The following is a 19,666-nucleotide window of genomic DNA, read 5'->3' as shown; positions in this document are numbered from 1 at the left end:
ACTTGAGTAGTATTTCTCTCTCTGTTCCTTCCCTGTCTCTCCTTTCCCTGCAAGCAAACACACAGAGGCACCAGATATTTATGTCTTGAGTGGATGTTATTTCTGTCTGTTCCTCATGTATTGAAGCTGTAATCAAAATAGTCTTTCTACATGAATACTTGAAAGGGACTGCCCAAAAAAGGCACATGGAGCTCATGATACAGCTTTCCCCATCACCAAATGAAAGGTCAGTAGGAGGTTTGGATTTACACATACAAAGTTCTGGAACATTGAACTTCCGCCTCTTAGAAATGTATTTGTTGCCAAAACCATTGAGGTGAAATGATTCATTACCTTTGAGATTGTTTTGAAGGGCAATAAAAATTACAGTAATGAGATTAAGCTATTTTTTTAACTCAGAACTGTTTTAAAAGTGTATCTCATTTCAAAGAAATTACCAAACCATGTTAAAGGTAAACTGCCATGTTCTGTATCCTTTAATGCTATTACATGTTCAAATTTTTTATTAGATTCTGAGTAGATTAATGGATTTCTAATAGTCTAATAATCATCCTTTGTGTTCTTGCTTATTCCCTTTATGATAATGAGAATTGCTAAGGTACACATAAATTTTGCAAGTAGCTTTTTTTTGTTGTTCTGACAAATCCACTGAAAAAGCGTTAAACTGATCTGGCAATATTAGGATTAATTGTGAGTTATAGTAGGATACCCAGATCCATTTTTAATCATAATTTCTCAGTCAGACTTTTATAATACTTGGACATAGTAATTTATGTTTGTGCTTTTAATATACTTGTTAGAGATTAATTAGAGATTAGAGATTTTTTTTTAAGTTTGTGGTGTCAAGGGTAATAAGGAACAAGGGTAACAACAAGGGGAAAAGGCTTTTCAGTAAGAGAAAGAAACAAATTTTGTAAGGTTTTGTTGCTACTAAATTATTGTTGGGGAGATGTCTGCATATAAAAATTCAAAGGCAAATTTGCAGGGGCTATGTCTTTGACTGAAATTAAATTGCAGTTGAGTAATAAGTTCTATTTGATGGCTGCACTGGAGAAAAGGTATCTTAAAATATTCAAATACCATACTTCAGTGAAGTGAATGTGGAATTCACAGCCTTAAATTTAGTCCACCAAGGATATATTTCTAACTACACTAAAATATCCAGAGAACTTACTGTGACTGTTGAACACATTGGAATGGTTGTATGCTCAAAGACAGTCCACAGGATGTTGTAGCATCTAAGCAAACTTAGAAACTGGTGCTTATTCAAAGGTTACATACAGTGACTTTGTGTTTGTGCAGGCTGTATCCCACATCAAGTTTAACATTTCCTTCAGATCCTTTATCATGCCATTAGCAATTAAAGCGTGTTGTTGCAGTTTTACTGGACCAAAAAATAGAAATAAACCCTTGCCCTCCTACTACAATCTCTCCCACTAAGATATTTTTAAAGGAGTTTTCTCAAACTACAGGGGGAATAATCACTGTAGAAGTTTGCATTCTCTCTTTAAGGAACTTGGCTCAGTGCCTATTAGTTTTCACAGGACCTGACTCTTAAACTGAGCTTTAGGATCAGTTCTTACTTTTAGCAAGTTCCAAAGAAAGCTGTTCCTGTGGGCTTTATCAAAGACCATTAAATGAAAGAAACACAAAAATTACTGGTTACTGAAGTACTTCATTGAAGACAGCTTTACTTGTGGTTAGTGTACAGTACACCAATCTTGATAACCTTCCTCTGACTACTTCCCATTGTGTATTTAAATTACTTGAAGAGCTCCCCCACCTATAATTTGTTATTTCAGACCTCCGAACCCTTCTCAAAGATGCAAAAAGATTTTCTATTGATTTATTCTAATGCCAGCTATTCTAGCCAGAAATTAAACTGGATCTGTTGTAATTGTCTGATCCAGCGCTGGGATGAAGGAATTCTGGATTGAAAGATACAGTCAGGTTAGCATGAAAGGTTATGGTGGTGGTGTGGTAGGGGTAGTGTAGATAGCCCAAATCCCATACATGTTCCCACTGAGGTAAAATTGGTTCTGCATCTGTTCATAGAGTCCTTTAGGTGTTAAGCTTTTCTTTTTCATCACAACATATTCCAAAGCTTGTTCATAATTTTCACAGAGAGTTGACTCCAGGCGAATTCGCAGGTTGGCATCAGAAACAGATCATGTTTTGAGGTTCCAAAAGAGTCAGAGGGCTTCAAGCGCAGCTTTTCTGTGCTTGAAACTCAAGCCCATGGGATGTTAACATTTCAGCATATTTACTTTCATTTCTTTTCCTCGAGTCAGGACCACAACTCAGATTTGGTGAAATAACAAAATCATGATCTAGGACATATTTCTTCAATCCTAGATATTTTAAAAAACTGGAATCATGATGATGGAAATATATGTACTGCAGTGGTGCTTCAGCTTTCAATTGCTAAGGTAACAAACACTGGCATGAAGTCACTTTTAATTAGGATACAGTGGTGTAAGCTCAAAACCAAAGTTGAACTACACATTCATTAATGCCACCATGGTATGAAAGAAATAATATGGATTTTTCTTATTCCTTATTGTAGAAAAGGGCTGACAAATCATTTGTAAATTAAAAACAAACATTTAAAATTTTTTTATAAATATTTTTCTAAAAGAAATGTGCATTTTTAATTGTTCTTGGTGATGGCACTCACACAGAATAATTAAGGGCCCAAAGGCAGACCATTTTTGATTTAGATAGCTCATCAACCTATAAGAAAATAGTTAATCCTAAGCTTCTGGCTCCGTTTAAGTCAGCAAATACTATCATGAGTGTTGATGTCACTGTGCTATCAATGTCTTCTTTATGACAGTTTTTATTTTGCCTTTTTACCTGGTCTTACCAGTAGAAACCCTGTTTCATGAGACTTGGCCCGTAAAGAAGCCCTCTCCACACATGTGAGCATAGGTGAGCATGTTGTCATTATTCCAGTGCAAAAATGGGCAGCCTGTGGTGTGGGACAACCTAAAGAGTTCACCTGGCTCATTTGGTGTTATCCAGTGCCCTCTTTTCCAAAGGCTGCCAGGTCAGTGTCATGTAAGTGGGAGCATATGTGATGTGTGGAGCAGGAGAGCTCGTAGCTATTAATTACATGATGCATTTCTGTCTGGGCGGGTGATTGGCAAGGCATGGCAGTCTAGGCACTTGGTCAACCCATGTGACCTCTCAAAAAGGTTTGACCACCCCAGTACTAAAGCCTGAGATGGATGTGTGATTGATAAATAGTGAAAGGAATGAAACCTGACTGGCTAGAGAGCCAGATGTCAAATGCAAAACAAAAAGAAAAAGCCCCATGGGAATTACTGTTATTTTTCTTCAGTCTCAGTATAATCAGGGGGTCCTTGACACAATATTATATGAGAAAATTACTCAGTAAATGTCTTGGCTTTCAAATTGATGGGTTCTTCTTCATACCTGTATATGTGTACTGTCACAGAATTTGAGCAAATGCTCCATTTTGAATTGGGGTGGCTTGGAAATGTTTGTGAAAGTACTTTTGAAGGAACAAATATATGTAGGCAGTACATTCAAGCTCTCTTTGTCAAAAAAAATCACATAGCTACAAAAACTACCTATGCATAATATCGACCAGATGGATTTCTGGTCCTGAGGAAAGGGTCCTGTTATCAGGACTAGAGGATTTTTTTTTTAACTCTCATCCTTGTTTTGACATGACTTCACATGTGATTGTTAAGTCATTTCAGTCAGTGTGACTGTGATTTATCTTACCCGTATGGAAACTATTTTGCAATTCTCACATACAAAATCTCTGATAAATGCAGATAACGTAATTATCATACAAAAAGGACAGCTGTGAATATCCATTTCTGACACAGATAGTTTTTTCAAAATACAAGAACTTTAATTTGATGAAATGATGGAAGCAGTGCTTAGAATGACAGGAATTCTTTTCCTCTTTCAGCTCATGTGTCTCTGTCCAAAGAAATGTTAGTTCATTATTTTTTCAGTGAGGAGTGCTTAAGATTCTGTAGCATAATCAGATTTTGTCACAGAACCACAGGGGAAAGCCAGATGTGCAGCTCTTAATAGCTGGAAAGGAATGAATTATACTTGGGGGAGTATCTTGTGTGATGAAAGAAAACTGTTGTAGTGCTGTTAAGCTTTAGTATGGAGACATGAAACATTTTAAAATCCAAACCCATCAATTTGTTAAAGACTAGATTAAGCCCCACAGTTATCGTCCTGTGGGCTTGCATTTCTCACCCCTGTAGACAATTGGTATATGTTTGCCACTTTCAGGTCATCTTCTGTTTTATTTGTGTTTTTCTGACTTTTGTGTAACTTATTCTCCTGATTTGTGTAACTACCACATGTGGTTTGGAGTTTCAGGGGTACAAGTTGGTCAGCAGAAGATGGCATAAAACAGCTCCTTGAGGCTGTGGTTTGCCCTTTCCCTCAGCGGGAGCACTGATTTCAACTTGGGTGAGGGGTTTTTACCAGCCCTTGCTGTTTTCCCACTGTTGAAGTACGTGAGTAGGTTCAAAAGTTGCTAGGATAGGCAGAGATACTGAAATGGTTTGGAGGACACCACTTAGCCAGGAGTCAATTGTTGTCAATACTTGTATCCACCTACAGACAAAAGCAATAGCAAAACATGAAAGAAAGCTGTATTAAAATATTATGGGCTGTATTCTCACAGTAGCCTTTTCTAAATAGAGAAAAGTTTAACACTCCTCATTTCTGTGTAAATGCCAACTGTACTGTATTTCAGCTTTTTATTAGGTACTTGTGCAGTATTTTCACACACATCCATGCACAAATTGTTTTCCCCTGTGCACAGAGCTGAGACTATTCCTTTAGTATCAGAATCTTTTAGGTTGGAAATGACCTTACAGATCATCAATCACTAATCCAGCACTGCCAAGCCACTAAACCATGGCCCCAAGTACCACATCCACACATCTTCTAAATACCTGCTGGGACAGTGACTCAGCCACTTCCCTGGGCAGCCTGTTCCAATGCTTGAGAACTTTTTGGGTAAAGAAATTTCTCCTAGCTTCCAATGTGATAAGCTTTTGTTAGATATTTTTCCTCTTCATTGTTTGTCATGTAATAATAGTGTCATTACATGCCTTTTAAACCTCGCTTTCAAGGGAGTTACTTATTTCTTTCTAACCTTTACTGTGACCCCCATAACTAAATTTCTGAGTGCTTCAGAAACAGTTGTAAGTTTATGTTTGCATTATCCTCCTGAAATGCAGCTTTTGTCTTCCCATTTCACAGATAAAGATGAGGCAGATATTCGAAGTGTCTGCTAGAAGGTTAGTCTGGAGAAAAAATTTGATGGTGGCCAGTTAAAGATGCTTGGAACTAGATACTTAAAAAATGATTAAAATTTTGTAGCATATATTCAGGCAAGTTGCAGTGGTGACTTTTCAGCATTTAAGACAAAATAGCAAAGAAAAAGAGGAAATTAGTATTTGTTACTTCATGGTTAATTCCAGAGAAACTGCATTTCTCCTCATGAGCTAATCCTAGGAATTATCAGATACAACCTGATAGAGCACACCGTATAACACTCGTGTGGGAGAGGACTGAGGTCCAGTGGGTACAAATGGTCAGTATTTCAGCATGACTGGGTGCAAGTCCCTGCTCAGGCACTGTATAACTGCAGAAGTTTGGTCAGACCACCCTCTGAATGATCCGAAGTCTCTCCTGAGGGTAGATATTTGTTCCAGCCTGCAGATTGGATACTTACTGCTCTTTGATGTCTTAGACAGACTGCCAAGGTGCTATCATGATTATCTAGCATAAAATACACTGCAAGCCAAGAAAGGTTTTTCTCATGTGATCTTTCTTGTGGGGAAGGGCTGACAAATCATCTGTAGTGACTGGGGATAGAGATTGTGTTAGATCAGTTAGGCTTGCTAATCACAGAAAGTAACCATTGTTTGATGTTTCCATGAGAGAGCCCTCCATTAACTGCAGCTGAACTTGACTGAGTGTGAAATTAAAAAGGAGACCCAGATTTCCAGACACTCCTTCAGGTGCTCAAAAGTATGCTAACTGGCACTGTGGGAGACCTCCTAAAACAACTAAGGATACTTAAAGGAAAGAGGCCATGACGATGTGAAAAGAAAACCTTTGTATTATCACTGAACCCACAAAGTTGGTCAAGATCAGTCACACTGTATTAACTGTTAAATTTTAGGCTTACATGAAATGCTTCTTTTTGCCAGGGTCTGGTTCCAGCTGTGCTTGGTGAACATCTGCAGTCCGAGGAACCATAGGTGTTTAATCCTAGGCAGAAAAGTCTGTGAAAATAAATGCAAGAGAAATTGTCGGGAGACTGCATATTAAGACATTGCCTAGCTTTAAGAAAACGGTTTTAAAACTTAAACTTTACAGACATAAAAGATTTTACAGACTATGTTGGCTTCTGGTGGCATCTGGAATCTGAGGCAGGAATTGTAGAGACCTAATTGCTGACTTGCATTGTGGCCCTAGAGACACTTCAATCTTTTTTATTTTTCTCCTTTCCCTGTAAAACAAGGGAGGCGTATAGATCCCACAGATACCTACAGGTATGAAATTTGAGACTCTGGAAGCTAGTATCATTGCAAAGTATTTAAAATGCACTTTTTTAACCATGTTTGTTGTCCACGACATTGAAGTGTAAGAAGGGCTATATTCTTTGTCTCTGAGGTTGTTGTATTATATAAGTCTCTGTGGAACATTCCATTTTAATGCTTGGTTCTGTAGGAATAAATGAAAACACCATAAATTCAGGATTATGACATATTCTAGGATTAAGGGGAAGGCTTTAGCCAAGAATATGTACATATATCAGTTTATTCTACTTTGCTCCATGTGAAAGATCTTTGAAATCTTTCCTGCCTTTGAGAGGCAATGTCCCTTGAGTAAAAGCAGTATTACTCATTTCACTGTTGATATGTGAATATCATTCAGTTATATTGGTGGTTCTTGTGACATGAATATAGATTTTCAGATCTAGCTGTTCATTTTACTGGGGTACCCTTTCTGATAGAAAACTTTTGTGTCTTTGCCTGTAGCTGCCATTGACCTCCCCGTAATTGTCATTGTTGTTTCAAGATTTAAAAGGGAAGCAAAAAGGTGATTGTCTCTGAAAGCTTGTGCTGTAAAAAAAGTATATAATATTTCATTTAATATTCTCATTTGTAGAGGAGTCTTAGAACATTTACATGCTGTCGTTCTTTCATCATCCAACAAAATAAACTGGGAAAATTGTTGTACTATAAACACAACCTTAAAATCTTCATTTAAAAAAACACCCCAAAAAAACCCCAATAAAAAAATCACAGTGGTCCTTTAAAGAAGGAGCAAGCTGGAATCCTGTGGAATGATATCTAGTAAGACAGGTCGTGGTATGCACACTGGAAAATGATATCTAGTGTTACTACAAATTAATGTACATCCTGTAATTCACTGTAATGTATTTTCAAAGCCATGAAGCCTGTGCTGGTGAGCTCTAGGAAACAGATTTGTCTGTTAGCCAGCTAATTACCAGATAAGTGCCCAGAGCAAGTACCTGCCATCTCCTTCATAAAACTGTCCTATGCATAGGGAGATGAATAGTGACAGTACCCCATCCTGAATTTGTCCACATTGTGCTGCTATGTTCATTCTTCATTTCAATTCATTGCTTGGGTGACTGTGATTTTGAATTGCAAACTTCTTCTGTTTAGAAGATCTCTCAGTTCTGTTGTAGTTGCAGGTGCTAGCTGGAATGCTGGCTGTCATGTCCTTTGATTCCATCATAGTGATTGACAACCCCCACACCTTATTACAAAAAAATAAAGCTCAGAATCTCAGAATCCAGGCATCACACTATTTTTTTAAAGATGTCATGTCTGACCTTGAATGACAGGTTATTTTGACAGTGCATTGTTTTTGTAGTGGAAGGATACTGAGTCACTAAGTTTAATAGCAGCACAAAATACAAATATGTAAAAAAAGAGCCAAGTCCTGGCTTGAAGCATTTATAAGTAAATATAAAGAAACAGGCTAAAACAAGTGGGTATAATGAAAAACAGCACAAGACTGTGTTTTAAACATTTTGGAGGTGGTTTTTGGCTTGTGTTTTCTCCATTGGTTATTTCTCTTGTTTTTGTTTCTTTTGTTAGTTGAGCTTTTTGGTTGTTTCCTTCCTCCTCAAAGTGTAGATCACAAAGGAAGTCATTTAATAAGCCCCAGTTGCTCAGCTTTCTGTCTAGCATCTAAGTGCTTTATGAATTTTGAGGGCTGATTGAGGGAATAATCTGACAGACTGGGGGAGGAAAAAGAAGTAGGTAGGCAAGGGCCTACCCTTAGGTAAGAACATGGAAGAGAGCATGTCTGCCAAGAAAAACACCAATGCAGCCATACAGTAATGGTGGGAATTTAGAGAGAGAAAATGGATTCATTTAATACTCTTAAATAGGAATATTAAAATTTGAATTTAATGTTAATGTAGGAGGAGGAAGTTCCAGATGTGTGTCTGTATGACATGACATTACAAATTTGCATTCCTAGTGGCATCTCTGCCTTTGCTTAATAGAGAGGCTGCATGGTCATATGATGCAAGAGAGAAATGAGGAGAAGTAGAAGAAAAAGAGAATGGACAGGAGGGATTATTGTAGTAGTAATCAAGGTAAAAGTTGTGTAGTGAGCAAGGGTTTTTTTTCTATGTTGATCAAAGGAATCAGACAGATCATGCAGGTGTTATTGGAAAAACCACAGGTTTTGCTGACTTGCTGTGCAGGTCAGGGAAGGCCCTAGTTAAAGATGGTCTTCATAGAGGCTGACAGGTGGAAGGAAGTGTCATATTTAATGCAGATGAGCCTAAGGTCAATCAATCTCTATAGCCTCCCATTATTAGCTGTGTAGTTGTATTCGACCATGGTCCAGCTTCTAGGACTATTGCTGACCTGCGTTGACTGGGTCATTTGTAGTGATCTTGATGTAAATTAGGAACTGGGAACTGTAATGAGTTCAGATTTGTATCACGGAGATGGTCAGGGGCCGGAGCACCTGGCCTGTGAGGAGAGGCTGAGGCACCACGCTTGTTCAAGGCTGGAGAAGGAATGGCTTCAGGAGACCCTAGCAGAGGCCTCCCAATGCCAGTGCAGAGGTTCCTGAGAAGACCAAGCCAAGTGCTTCCCAGTGGCACATGTGGGAGGATGAGAGACTGGGCCTAAGTTGAAATGAGAGGTTCAGACTGGATATGAAGAGAAGCATTTTCACCATGAATGGGCTCCAGCAGGGGAACAAAGGCCCAGAGAGGTCGTGGTCTCCATCACTGGATGTTTTCAAAGCCCAAAAAGAAGAAATAATATGAATTTCCTTTGCAAAAGGACCTGGCTGCTTTATTTTTTTTCCTCAAGGTTTCTTATTTTTTAAAATGGGTAGGTAAACTCTGTGTGTATTGGGAATCAACAGATTCCTAAGAATGGTGTACAGCTGATAACATCTGACACAAGCATGCTTGTAGACAGCATTTTCTCTTAACAGCATTGTACTGGGCATTCATTGGATTTCATGGTGGTAGGGATGCTTCTTGTAGGAATTACCATGTTACTTCCATTCGGAAAAAAATATTTTCTGTATTATTTTGTAATTTAAGATCAGCATTCCACATTTGCAGAAGGCTGGTAAAATTTTTAAGGTAATAAATCAAAGGAGTTCTCTTAATACCTACAGAACTAAATGTGTCTTCTGGAGCTATTCAATAAAATTTAATTTACATATTTTTTGGATGTGTAATCTATGTGACCTTCAGTAACTGTTTGTTTTTTTAAATCTGAAAAATGCCTTTAAAGTGTAATAGCCCAGAGTTTCAAATAGTGCAGCAGGATATGTAATGCATATTTTAACATGTTTTCTTTAAATTTGTCACACAGACTTGTTGTGCATGATTATGTAAAAGTCCATATTTTTAAAGGCAGTAGTACAAGTGTGTGATGTACTTGGTTGGGCTAAAAAATTCAGAAGTCTAATTTATCTTGAGATATGCTCAGTCAAGTAGTTTTTCACAGCAGTTAGCTAACACTTCAAGCTCTAACAGTGCCCCTGAGCCATAAAAGAAATTTGCATGTAAGAAATGTTTTGAATCTATTAAAACCTCAGCTCAGAGCTAAAGAGTTTCTCTTATGTCTTTGTTGACTAACATGAAGTGAGATCTTACAAAAAGCAAGGCTATGATCGACAGATGCCAAATCTTAGGTTTTGATGTGATTATGTATTTCTTTCATGCACAGTGGTTTAATCTGGGACTGAAATTTGAGAAAGACAGCAATGAATGGGTCTGTGCAAGAGTACACAAAATATATTACTCCTGGCAGTCGTCAAGATAGAATTATTCAAAAAATAATATGAAATGCATTTGATCATACACTAGAAGTTTTAATAATTTATATTATACCTTATTAGCAAAGTCTTGTGTTTACTTTGTGACTGCCAAAACAAGATTAAAGGCTGCCTCCATGGAAATACAAGATGCTTAGCTCAAAGTGTCTGTCTTTGCATTTTGGTTTGGTAATTTCCCTACCTCCCCTCATTTTGATTAATAGTATATAGTTTTAAATCTTAGAGTACCTTTTCCTCCACTGTGGTCCTATCTAGTGAGAGCAATGCTTAACAAGTCTACCCAATAGTTTGTGGCCTATTGAGACTGAAACTAGTATAAACACATATTTTTGGAACTTCTTTACCTTAGGGCTTCCTCCAAGCAATTTTGTTAAAAGAGGCTTTGAATTTAGTTCTAAATTCCACTGAAATTAATCCTTATGGTAATCTTTCTAACTCTTGCAGCTACAAAAGTGTGATTTCTGAGCTCAGCTTAAGGAACTGTTGCACTCTGACTAGTGATTACTAGTGATCACTACTCTGAGTAGTATGTGGTAAATATCACAGCTATATCAGTTTAGAATATTACAGAAATGACTTAAAGATTTCCTTGGAAAACTAATGCACTGTGAATATTTTATTCTCTGTCACAGAGACAGAGGTACAAATAAGGGCTGTTCAGAATTAATGCTTCTATTAAGTGAGAGCATGGAGAGTGGACGAGTGTAAATGTTAGTTCAAAAAATGAGGTCTTTACCTCCACCGAGGTTTTTTACACCAAAGGTGCATAAAATTATATGTACAGTGTTTTTCACTAATACAGCTGTTTATATGATACTTGTGTGCTCAGAAGAACTGCATCTATTCTTGACAGGCCCTTCACTGTTGTCCAGACTGCGGTGAGGGCCACTCAGCTCTTACTGAGGAGGGAGAGGGTGCAGTGACATGGTCCCATTAGCAGAGCTCCTCTTCCCACTGGGGAATTTCTGCCATGTCTCACAGAGCTACATCACAGACTCTCAGGAAGAGGCATCCACCTGCAGGTGTCTCTGAGTGATTATCCTGGGTTTAAAAGCTCTGTATGAATCTCAGGATGGGGACAAAAAGACTGTCATTTTCTACGGGAGCCTTTCAGTCACAGGGAGCCAGATGTACTCTTTTTTTTACAAATGCATATTCTGTGATGATAATGAGGGAAATTTTCATGGAAGCCTGTGGTATTACTCATGTTTCAGGAAGAATTTTGGGCCAAAATAGAGAATAGTGCTTAGAAAACATGGATCAGATGAACATACTCTTTACTTTCCTTGAAAGGATATATTTGGCAGGGTCACCTGACGAGATGTACATTATCAAGCAGAAATGCAGCAGTGTTTTAAGGGGTGAGCTGTGATGTACATCTTTAAGAAAAGGGTCACTTCAGTTTGCAAATCAAGATATTTTTGTCTTTCTACAGAAAGAAAAGAAAAAATGAGTTTAGTGTATCAGTATGATCATCTCATTTATTGGAAATATGATGAAGTAAGGAAAAAATGGATTTCACAGTTGTGCTTAGGCTGATTAGATGACATACTACTGGGACAACTCACCAGCAGCATTTACCACCACTGGAACTTTGTAAACCTTGCTAAAATCTCTTGTGCCGTTCTGTCCTACTAGCAGTATGCAGCACTACCTAATGCATATGCAGTGCTTGTTGCAATAGACGTGTAAGAAAACAGTATGGTAACAAAAAAAAAGCAGTATAGGCTATTCATGATCAAAATTATACCAGCAAGATGAGACTCTTTGGTTTTATGTTGGAAAACAGAAAAACTGTATAACATAAACGAAATGCCAGTGAAGTCATTGCTGTAAACTATGGCACAGAAACATGATTGAATACATGAAACGCTGATGTGCTTAACTGGTAGTGAAGGGGAAGATTAAACAAAAGTCTCTGAAACATTTTGCAACTTGTAACTTGTGCTTGGGGCATTTTGCTGGCTGTCCCTAGTCTTGCTGAGACATGTAGATAGGAACAGAAGCTGAGCATGAAGAGGAGCATTGAGGAGAAAGTTACAAGGTCATTTATGAGCTCCTAGCCCTCCTTATCTGCTTGCCAAGGGATAGCATCTAGTCTTGTACAACTAAATAACCATGACTTTCATCATGCAGTGGAGAAATATTTAACTAGGAGTCTATAGGCTGATTGTAGTCAGCCAAATTTTAAGTCATGAATCAGTGAAAAATAAATATCAGAAGAAATAAGACTTTAGTTGTAGTGGTATTTTTACAGCCTTATCCATTCCTTTGAATCACGTGTTAGCCTTAGTGTTAATGTACCAACAATACATGTAAAAACAGGTCATTACCATAAATTAAGCACCTTACATTAGTAGAGATTTGTGAGACCTGCAAAGAAAAGAAAAGCTTTATAAATATCTAAAAACAATAAATTGCAAAAGAATTTTGATTCATTTGTAAAAAATCCTCAATACTGTACATTTACAAGTTTAATCTGCAGGTAAAGGTTAATCATCTTTGATTTGGGAGGACAAAATAGCTATGGCCAAGTACTAAAATTTCAGATGCCTTAGAACCTGATTGTAATTAATAACTGAACAATAGTTTTTGATTAAGTTAACATGTTCTGCACAGTATAGACTGAAGTACTGGAGTGGTGCTGCTACTGTGCCTCACACTGTGGAGAGCTACATCCCAGTGTGCTTGCCTGTTTCCTTTCCTCTGTTTATCCAGTTGATGGTCTTCTAAGTGCAGTATGTGTGAGAAGTCATCCTCATTTCATAGTTCACTTGGTCAGTAACCCTTTGCCTATGTGAATTGGGGTGTAAGTCAGCAATAACTTCGATGTTAGAATAGCACTTACTCCAGGCTGTCATTTGCCCCTTTGATGCTTACTTACCTAACCAGTAGTAATCATTATTTTCCTCCTACAATTACTATAATGGAGCTGATTGCTGAAATGGAAAACAGGAGGCAGTTACAGAAGGTTTGAATTGTGCTGTCACACTTTCATGGGCAGGCACCTTTCTTGGAGCTTTGATATTTTTTTGAGTTTCCCCAGAAATATGTTTGGTGAAAGACCAAGTGGGCATCTGGTCTATATTTTCATGTGGCCCTGTTTCAGCTTCTTGGAAATACAAGATTATCCAGATAGGTACTTTCTGGATCCCTGATTTGTTTTATACAAAATGTGAAAGGGAAAAAAATTAAATGGTTTGATCTAAAACCTTTTTTAACTGGAAATTTTCAAACCAATTAAAAATCCAACTGAACTCAGTTGAATTCCCAAGAGATTATTGAAATAGAGGGAGGAAAACAGAAATTATCAACAGAAATATTGAATCTTATGATGCAGCATCATTACACCTTTGTTTAATTACACCTTTGCCACTTACATCTCTTGCAAATGTCATCAGATTACAGTTTCACTGGATGCTTTTCCTTTTGAGTATCTACAATGCTGAACTGAACAAGGGTATGAGAGAAAAGAGCCTTTTATTCTTTTCACTTGGATTTTTTGCTGAAATAGTGATGCAACATCTGTAACTTGTGCTGCAGTTAAAAGACCTCATATTCTTGGGGATCTTGGTGCTTGCAGTCAGGTTGGGAACGGTAATGGCAGGCACAGCAGGGAACTGGCATTCAATATGCTGAATGAGAAGGTGAGTGTTTTAGCACAGCTGCCTCCTGAGGGTCAGGGGAAAGGAAAAGCCCTGTGGGAGGATTTTTCAAGCACCACTGAGCTGGCACACCAGGAGTCGATGATTGACTTTAGAAGATCCCTGCTGTGTGAAGGATTGAGTGTTGTGGTCCTCTTTATCACTGGATAGACATTTCGTTTGGAGAAGCCAAAAAATGGAAAGTAGTGAGATAGCAGCAAAACAAATTAAAAAATAACCACCAAACAACTGTCTGTGCTGACAGTGAGGTCTGGAGATTTGCTTTTGTTGCTAACAGCTGCATTGATTTGGCAGTTAATTTCATTAGAAATACTGATTCTGTATGGCATTTATAAGATTCCTGTATGAAAAACTGATGACCTGATGATGATGCACTGCAGGTTGAATTGTTGGTCTTGAAAAGGACATTAATTTGAACTTCAGTATAAAGAGGAGATTGTATTTGGTATGTACAATCAGAAATACATAACAGTTTCAATCTTAATATGTGCATTTCTTCACAGGAGTTCAGACGTGCACCACAGAACGGCACAAACTGGAAAGCCCAGCCTTCTGCTGAGATCCCAGTGAAAACACGGCTCAGCTCGTGGATGGCTTTTCAGCTCCCATGGCAACAAGAGGGAGGTGGACTGAAGATCCTGTCTGTCAGCCTGGCTCTACTGGCAGTTCTTGTTATGTTTTACTACAGAGGAATGAAAACAGAACCGTGAACTGAATGGGGCTTTTATAAAAACAGTGAAACTGCTGTTTAAAATCTTCAAAGGAAACACTTTTACCAACAAATCTTTTTTCTTTTTTTCTTTTTTTTTTTTTTTTTAGAAAAAAAGAAAGCTAATCTAAATTGGGCAATAATTTGTACTCACTCTATGCCTTTCCTGTCATTCAAAGGAGAGAATGTTAATAAACTGTAGGGAGGCCTATCTTGCCAAAAACCTGAGATCCTTGGTTGGTAGAACAGTTTGTTGCACCTTCCCTTTTCTTTTTTTCCTAAAATGATGCAATGTTTGCATTACATACTCTTTTCATAATTGCTATATCAGGTAAAATTGCATTAAGTTTGTAAGGAATCTTTCCATTGAGTGATATTGGTCATCTTTTATGGTTAGGATATTTAAAGTTTTCCTAAAGATTTTTCTTGATGCAATGTGATAGTTTGGTATCTGTCTTTTTACATTAGAATGAACACTGCAGGGCCATTAAAGTTTGTCATTTGTTGCTATTTATTTTGCTGTCATGTCTGAAAGAATTTTTGCCTGCCATCTTGCCTCTCTCAAGTTCACAATTAGTTATTAGGCTTTGTTAATACAACAAGAATTGTTTTTTACATAGAAATAGTTTTAAAGGTGTTGGGTTTTTATAATTGAATGGGAAGATGTAGTTCTGGTGATAGAGTTCTGTTAAAAGATGGATTTAATACAGTCTGTAGATTTAATACAATGCTTAGAGAACTACATGTGAATCTCCAGAAGCTGCGCGTTGGCTCAAGAAGACAATTATTACTCTCTTAGTGGGAAGGTTGCATTTTACACAATGAAAATTTCTAATTACTTTCTTCAAGCCATTTTTGTCATGACAGGATCTCCAAACATGCTGAGAGTGTCCTGGTCAGTCAGGGACTGGACTGTGTGCCCAGTTCTTCCAGCACCTGATCGCATAATATTGTTGGTTTGTTCATGCCTTGTCACCTTTCTGAAACTTCATCCAAATTTCCACTTGCAAAGACTGTTTAAAGTCATAAGAGCAGGAACTGCAGAGGGGTTTTCTAATGTTTGTTTCATACTCAGATGGAGCAGAGCTGTCTTACTTGGCTGTTGTGGTTTAACCCCAGCAGGCAGCTAAGACAGAGCCACTTGCTCACTCCCCTGCAGTGGGGTGGGGGCAAGAATCAGAAGAGTAAAAGTGATAACACTTACAGGTCGAGGTAAAGACACTTAAATAGGTAAAGCAAAAGCTGCCCGTGCAAGCAAAGGAAACCAAGGAAATAATTCATTCATTACTTTGACAGGCAGGTGTTCAGCCATTCCTGGAAATGCAGAAGAGGCCTTGACTCGGTGCAAGCTCCACTCAACAACAGCAAATCCAAAACACAGCCCCATACCAGTTGCAGTGAAGAAAATTAACTCTATCCCAGCTGAAACCAGTACATTGTCTCTACAGTGCAGAGGAATAATCCCCTAATAAGAGTGCTTTGTACTTTATAAACCGGGGATTCATAATAGTTACAGACAATTGATCAGGAAATTCCTCCATGATGTTTTTAGCACAGCCTGTAAATTATAACAACAGATGTAATTGTCTTCAGGAAATCAGGAGTGTGATGACTTGAATATTATATTCCTTATTGCAACTACTGAAGGTCATGAAGGTCATGAGCCAAGACTGAAAACTCATGAGTTTTAAAAGAAAAAAAAAAGGAAGCAAAACCCCAACAATCGTGCCCTTGATTTGCTTCTTTTTGTTGGGCTGCTTTTTTTCTCTGGCTTTTCTGTACAGCAAGGAATAACAATCAGTAATTTACTCTTCTAACAAATCTGAGAAATTCTCAAAAAAACCTCACCAACTTGACTCGGGGAGTTGAAATTTTCAGGAAAGTACCACAGATTGCAAGATTCTCAGGAAAACTGTGGATTGGCAAAATCATCATATCCGAGCCAAATTTTCACATGTGATGGGAATAATCTATGCAGATACGTTCTGTGCCTCTAGCATTATCTCTGTCAGCCACTCTAGCTTATCTAATCGTGGCAATTACAGACTCATTGCATCAGCTATTACGGAGATTTACGAAGCTTGTGATTTAGATTCTGTGCATCGTTGTCTTTAATGGGACCAGCTTATTTTCTTAGAAATAGTGCAATATACTGAAAGAGGCCAAAGAAGACTTTGTAAATGGCATTGCTCACAGTATATTCTTAAACTGAGCTTTAATCTGGTAAGTAGGAAGTGTTGTTTATCACATAGTTTGTTGCCTTCCTTTAGATTTTGAGAGGTTGTGTTGTCGAGCAGCATTATGTTTGTTATTGTTTTCTGCTTATGTACAGCTAAAGCTTCCAAACCCACTGAGCTGAGCAAATCAGTTCTGGTCAAACAGCTCACCTGGACCAAGCCTGGACCAAGCCTGGGGCTACTGGTGCAGCTTGGAAACCTCAGTGAGTGTGGAGTGAACTGTACAAGTACATCCTCCTCAAGGAACAAGTTGACCTGTACACATCTGATCTGTGATTTTTGATCCCGTTTGGCTCCCTGAATGCTTCTAACTGCCCTGCCAGGCAGCATTTTTAATTTTTACATCAACATTATCTTTGAGACCTATTTCCACCAAGTATTCCCTCTTTACAAGCCATAAGGGGGGGTGAGAAATCTGCTGCACTCGAGCTTAACAAGGTCATTGCAGGAGCGGTTACCCCACAGTCAACTGATCCCACTTTTATACGTCCTCAACACACTCATCACTAGAGAATGGGTCTGCTAATAAGCAATCTACATTCAGTGCCCTTTTTTCAGAGCAAAAAAAGAATATCATTTCCATTTGATACCAGTCTCAACAATTTTTCTTAAATGTTTGCAGTAGCTCTGAGTTCTCTTTGGCTGTTTTCTATGAGGAATCTTGCAAACCACAGAACCCTGAGTAGCAAAGACATCTTCAATCTCTCATGAACAACATGAAGTACACACATTTTATTTTCTGCTTGTGCATTGTATGCTAGAGGACTTTGTCATTTAATCTTTTCATTGTAGCTTTCTAGTAATGGTATACTTGTTTAGAAAAAGAGTATGACAGATGAAGTGTTTTATGTAAAGCTTGTTCTATAAAGCAAGAGAAAGAAGAAAAAGAAGGTGCTTTTTGAGGAGATTCACCTCTGTTGCATCAGTCCTTGCACATCTCTGAACATCTGATAGCTACTGTTAATCTAGTTTCACTCCCCAGTTCAACTTCCCGTATGGAAAGCTGGAGTGATTTTTGAATAACAGCAAGTAATATCTGAAGTGGCAGCAACTGGCAACTCTGACACTGAGCTTGGCTGTGGCCATTACCCAGAATCCTCCTGCTCTTCTTGAGAAGCAATTACAATTTCACAGGTTGGAATTAAAATTCCCTGCAGTATGCAGGAGAGTAACTGAAACTGTCAAAGTGATTTCAAGCTGCTAATCTCTCACTGCTCCAAGAGTGAAAATAGAGCCCCTCTTACCCAGGCACAGATCTGACAACTTAAAAACTCCAGCCTTCCACTGCGTTTAAATACATATGGAGAGTGGCTTGATCTGCTCACAGAGGATATCTGTAAAGATGTTATGTCTATGAACATTTGTGTGTTATTAACAAGTCTATCTTTTTTAACTTTAAGACGTGTGTAACTTCAGGGACTAAGACGAATATAAAAGAAGTCTTATGCAAGAGCTCTCACAATTTGGAGGAATGAGTGGGCATGTGACTGTGTGAAGCTTATTAAAATCTTTGTTTATGTCTTCTCGAACATGCACTTTTTGCTAGAAAAATTGCTTGCAACTTTCCCAGATTTTATTTTCACGGTTTTATATCCCACATTATATTTTGTGTGCACTGTGGTTGATTATATAGATAGAAACAAAGAGCATTTAGAAATGAAACAGCAGAGGAAAAAATTGAGGGGCTGTAAAACTAGGGTGCAAAATGAAAAATACCAGTGCAAAAGCTTCAAAGCAAGTTTTATCTAGGAGACACAGACCACAGAGTTAGGAATTGGCTGCAAAATACCATTTGACTTGTTCACAGGCAGGGTTCATCCACTAGATAATTAAAATCAGAGTCATTGCTGGAAAGTGTTTGTGCAAATATCATTAAATGTCTTTTAGTTCCATATTTGATTCATGCATGCTCTTAGCATTCAAGTGAATGCTTTTTTTCTTTAAATGAAGGTTCTTCAGTAGGAGGAAGGGAGATGAATTATTAATAGTCTATTTTCATTTTAAAGAAGTACAATACAAAAAAAAAAAAATCATGCCACTGCACCACATGTCTGTTGGTATCCCAGGGTCTGTTAACTCCCACTTGGGAAGTTGTGGTTATGGAATTGGATCATTAATGCTGTCTAGTCATGTCCCATGAATGGAGAAAGAGTAATATTTGAGTATTCTTTCAACAATCTTTATTTTGCTGGAAAATATTTACCAATTACAGCCATTCTTCTTAAAAAGTAGTCTTAATGTTTTACAGAGGACAGTCTGCCCTGCATGGTGTGCTTAATGCTGGTTTTAGGTCATGGGGTGAATTTCCATGTTGGTGACCAGAGCGTGATGCAGATTTGTGCCTACAACTTGCGTGCTTTAAATGTGCCATCTGTCTTTGGATGTGAAAACAGCATAGTTGTGCTCAAGTGAGCATAAAATATTGTGTCTGCTCCCTTCCTGGGTGGTGTTTGTGGGGAGTGGTGTACAAATGTTAGTTGGCAATGGGTTACAGATTACAGGAGAAGCTTGGAGATGATAAAACACACCAAAAAAGGGCCATGATTGTTTGGCACATTTTAAGAGTTGGGGATCTGAGAGAAATTAATGTGATGAAATCATGACATGATGGGAAATTTGGCTTTTCATGGTTAGGATATCATTACAGTATAATCTGAAGAATGAAACTTTAATGGTGCTTGGAA

General features: G+C 38.0%; 1 protein-coding gene across 1 annotated transcript in view; it reads left to right on the top strand.

Moving 5' to 3' along the window:
* Positions 1-15,255, top strand: part of CDKAL1 (CDKAL1 threonylcarbamoyladenosine tRNA methylthiotransferase) — a 379,155-nt gene extending 363,900 nt beyond the window's left edge. The window contains exon 16 of the mRNA XM_082282699.1: positions 14,540-15,255. Coding sequence (XP_082138825.1) covers positions 14,540-14,746 — 207 coding nt within the window. The 3' untranslated portion in view covers positions 14,747-15,255. The remainder of the gene's footprint in view (positions 1-14,539) is intronic.
* Positions 15,256-19,666: the final 4,411 nt, after the last annotated feature.

The sequence above is a fragment of the Coloeus monedula genome (assembly GCF_965178545.1).
Source record: "Coloeus monedula genome assembly, chromosome: 1".
NCBI classification, from domain to species: Eukaryota; Metazoa; Chordata; class Aves; order Passeriformes; family Corvidae; genus Coloeus; species Coloeus monedula.
The sequence above is the reverse complement of the archived record's forward strand: the minus strand, read 5'-3'. Positions and strand labels throughout refer to the sequence as shown.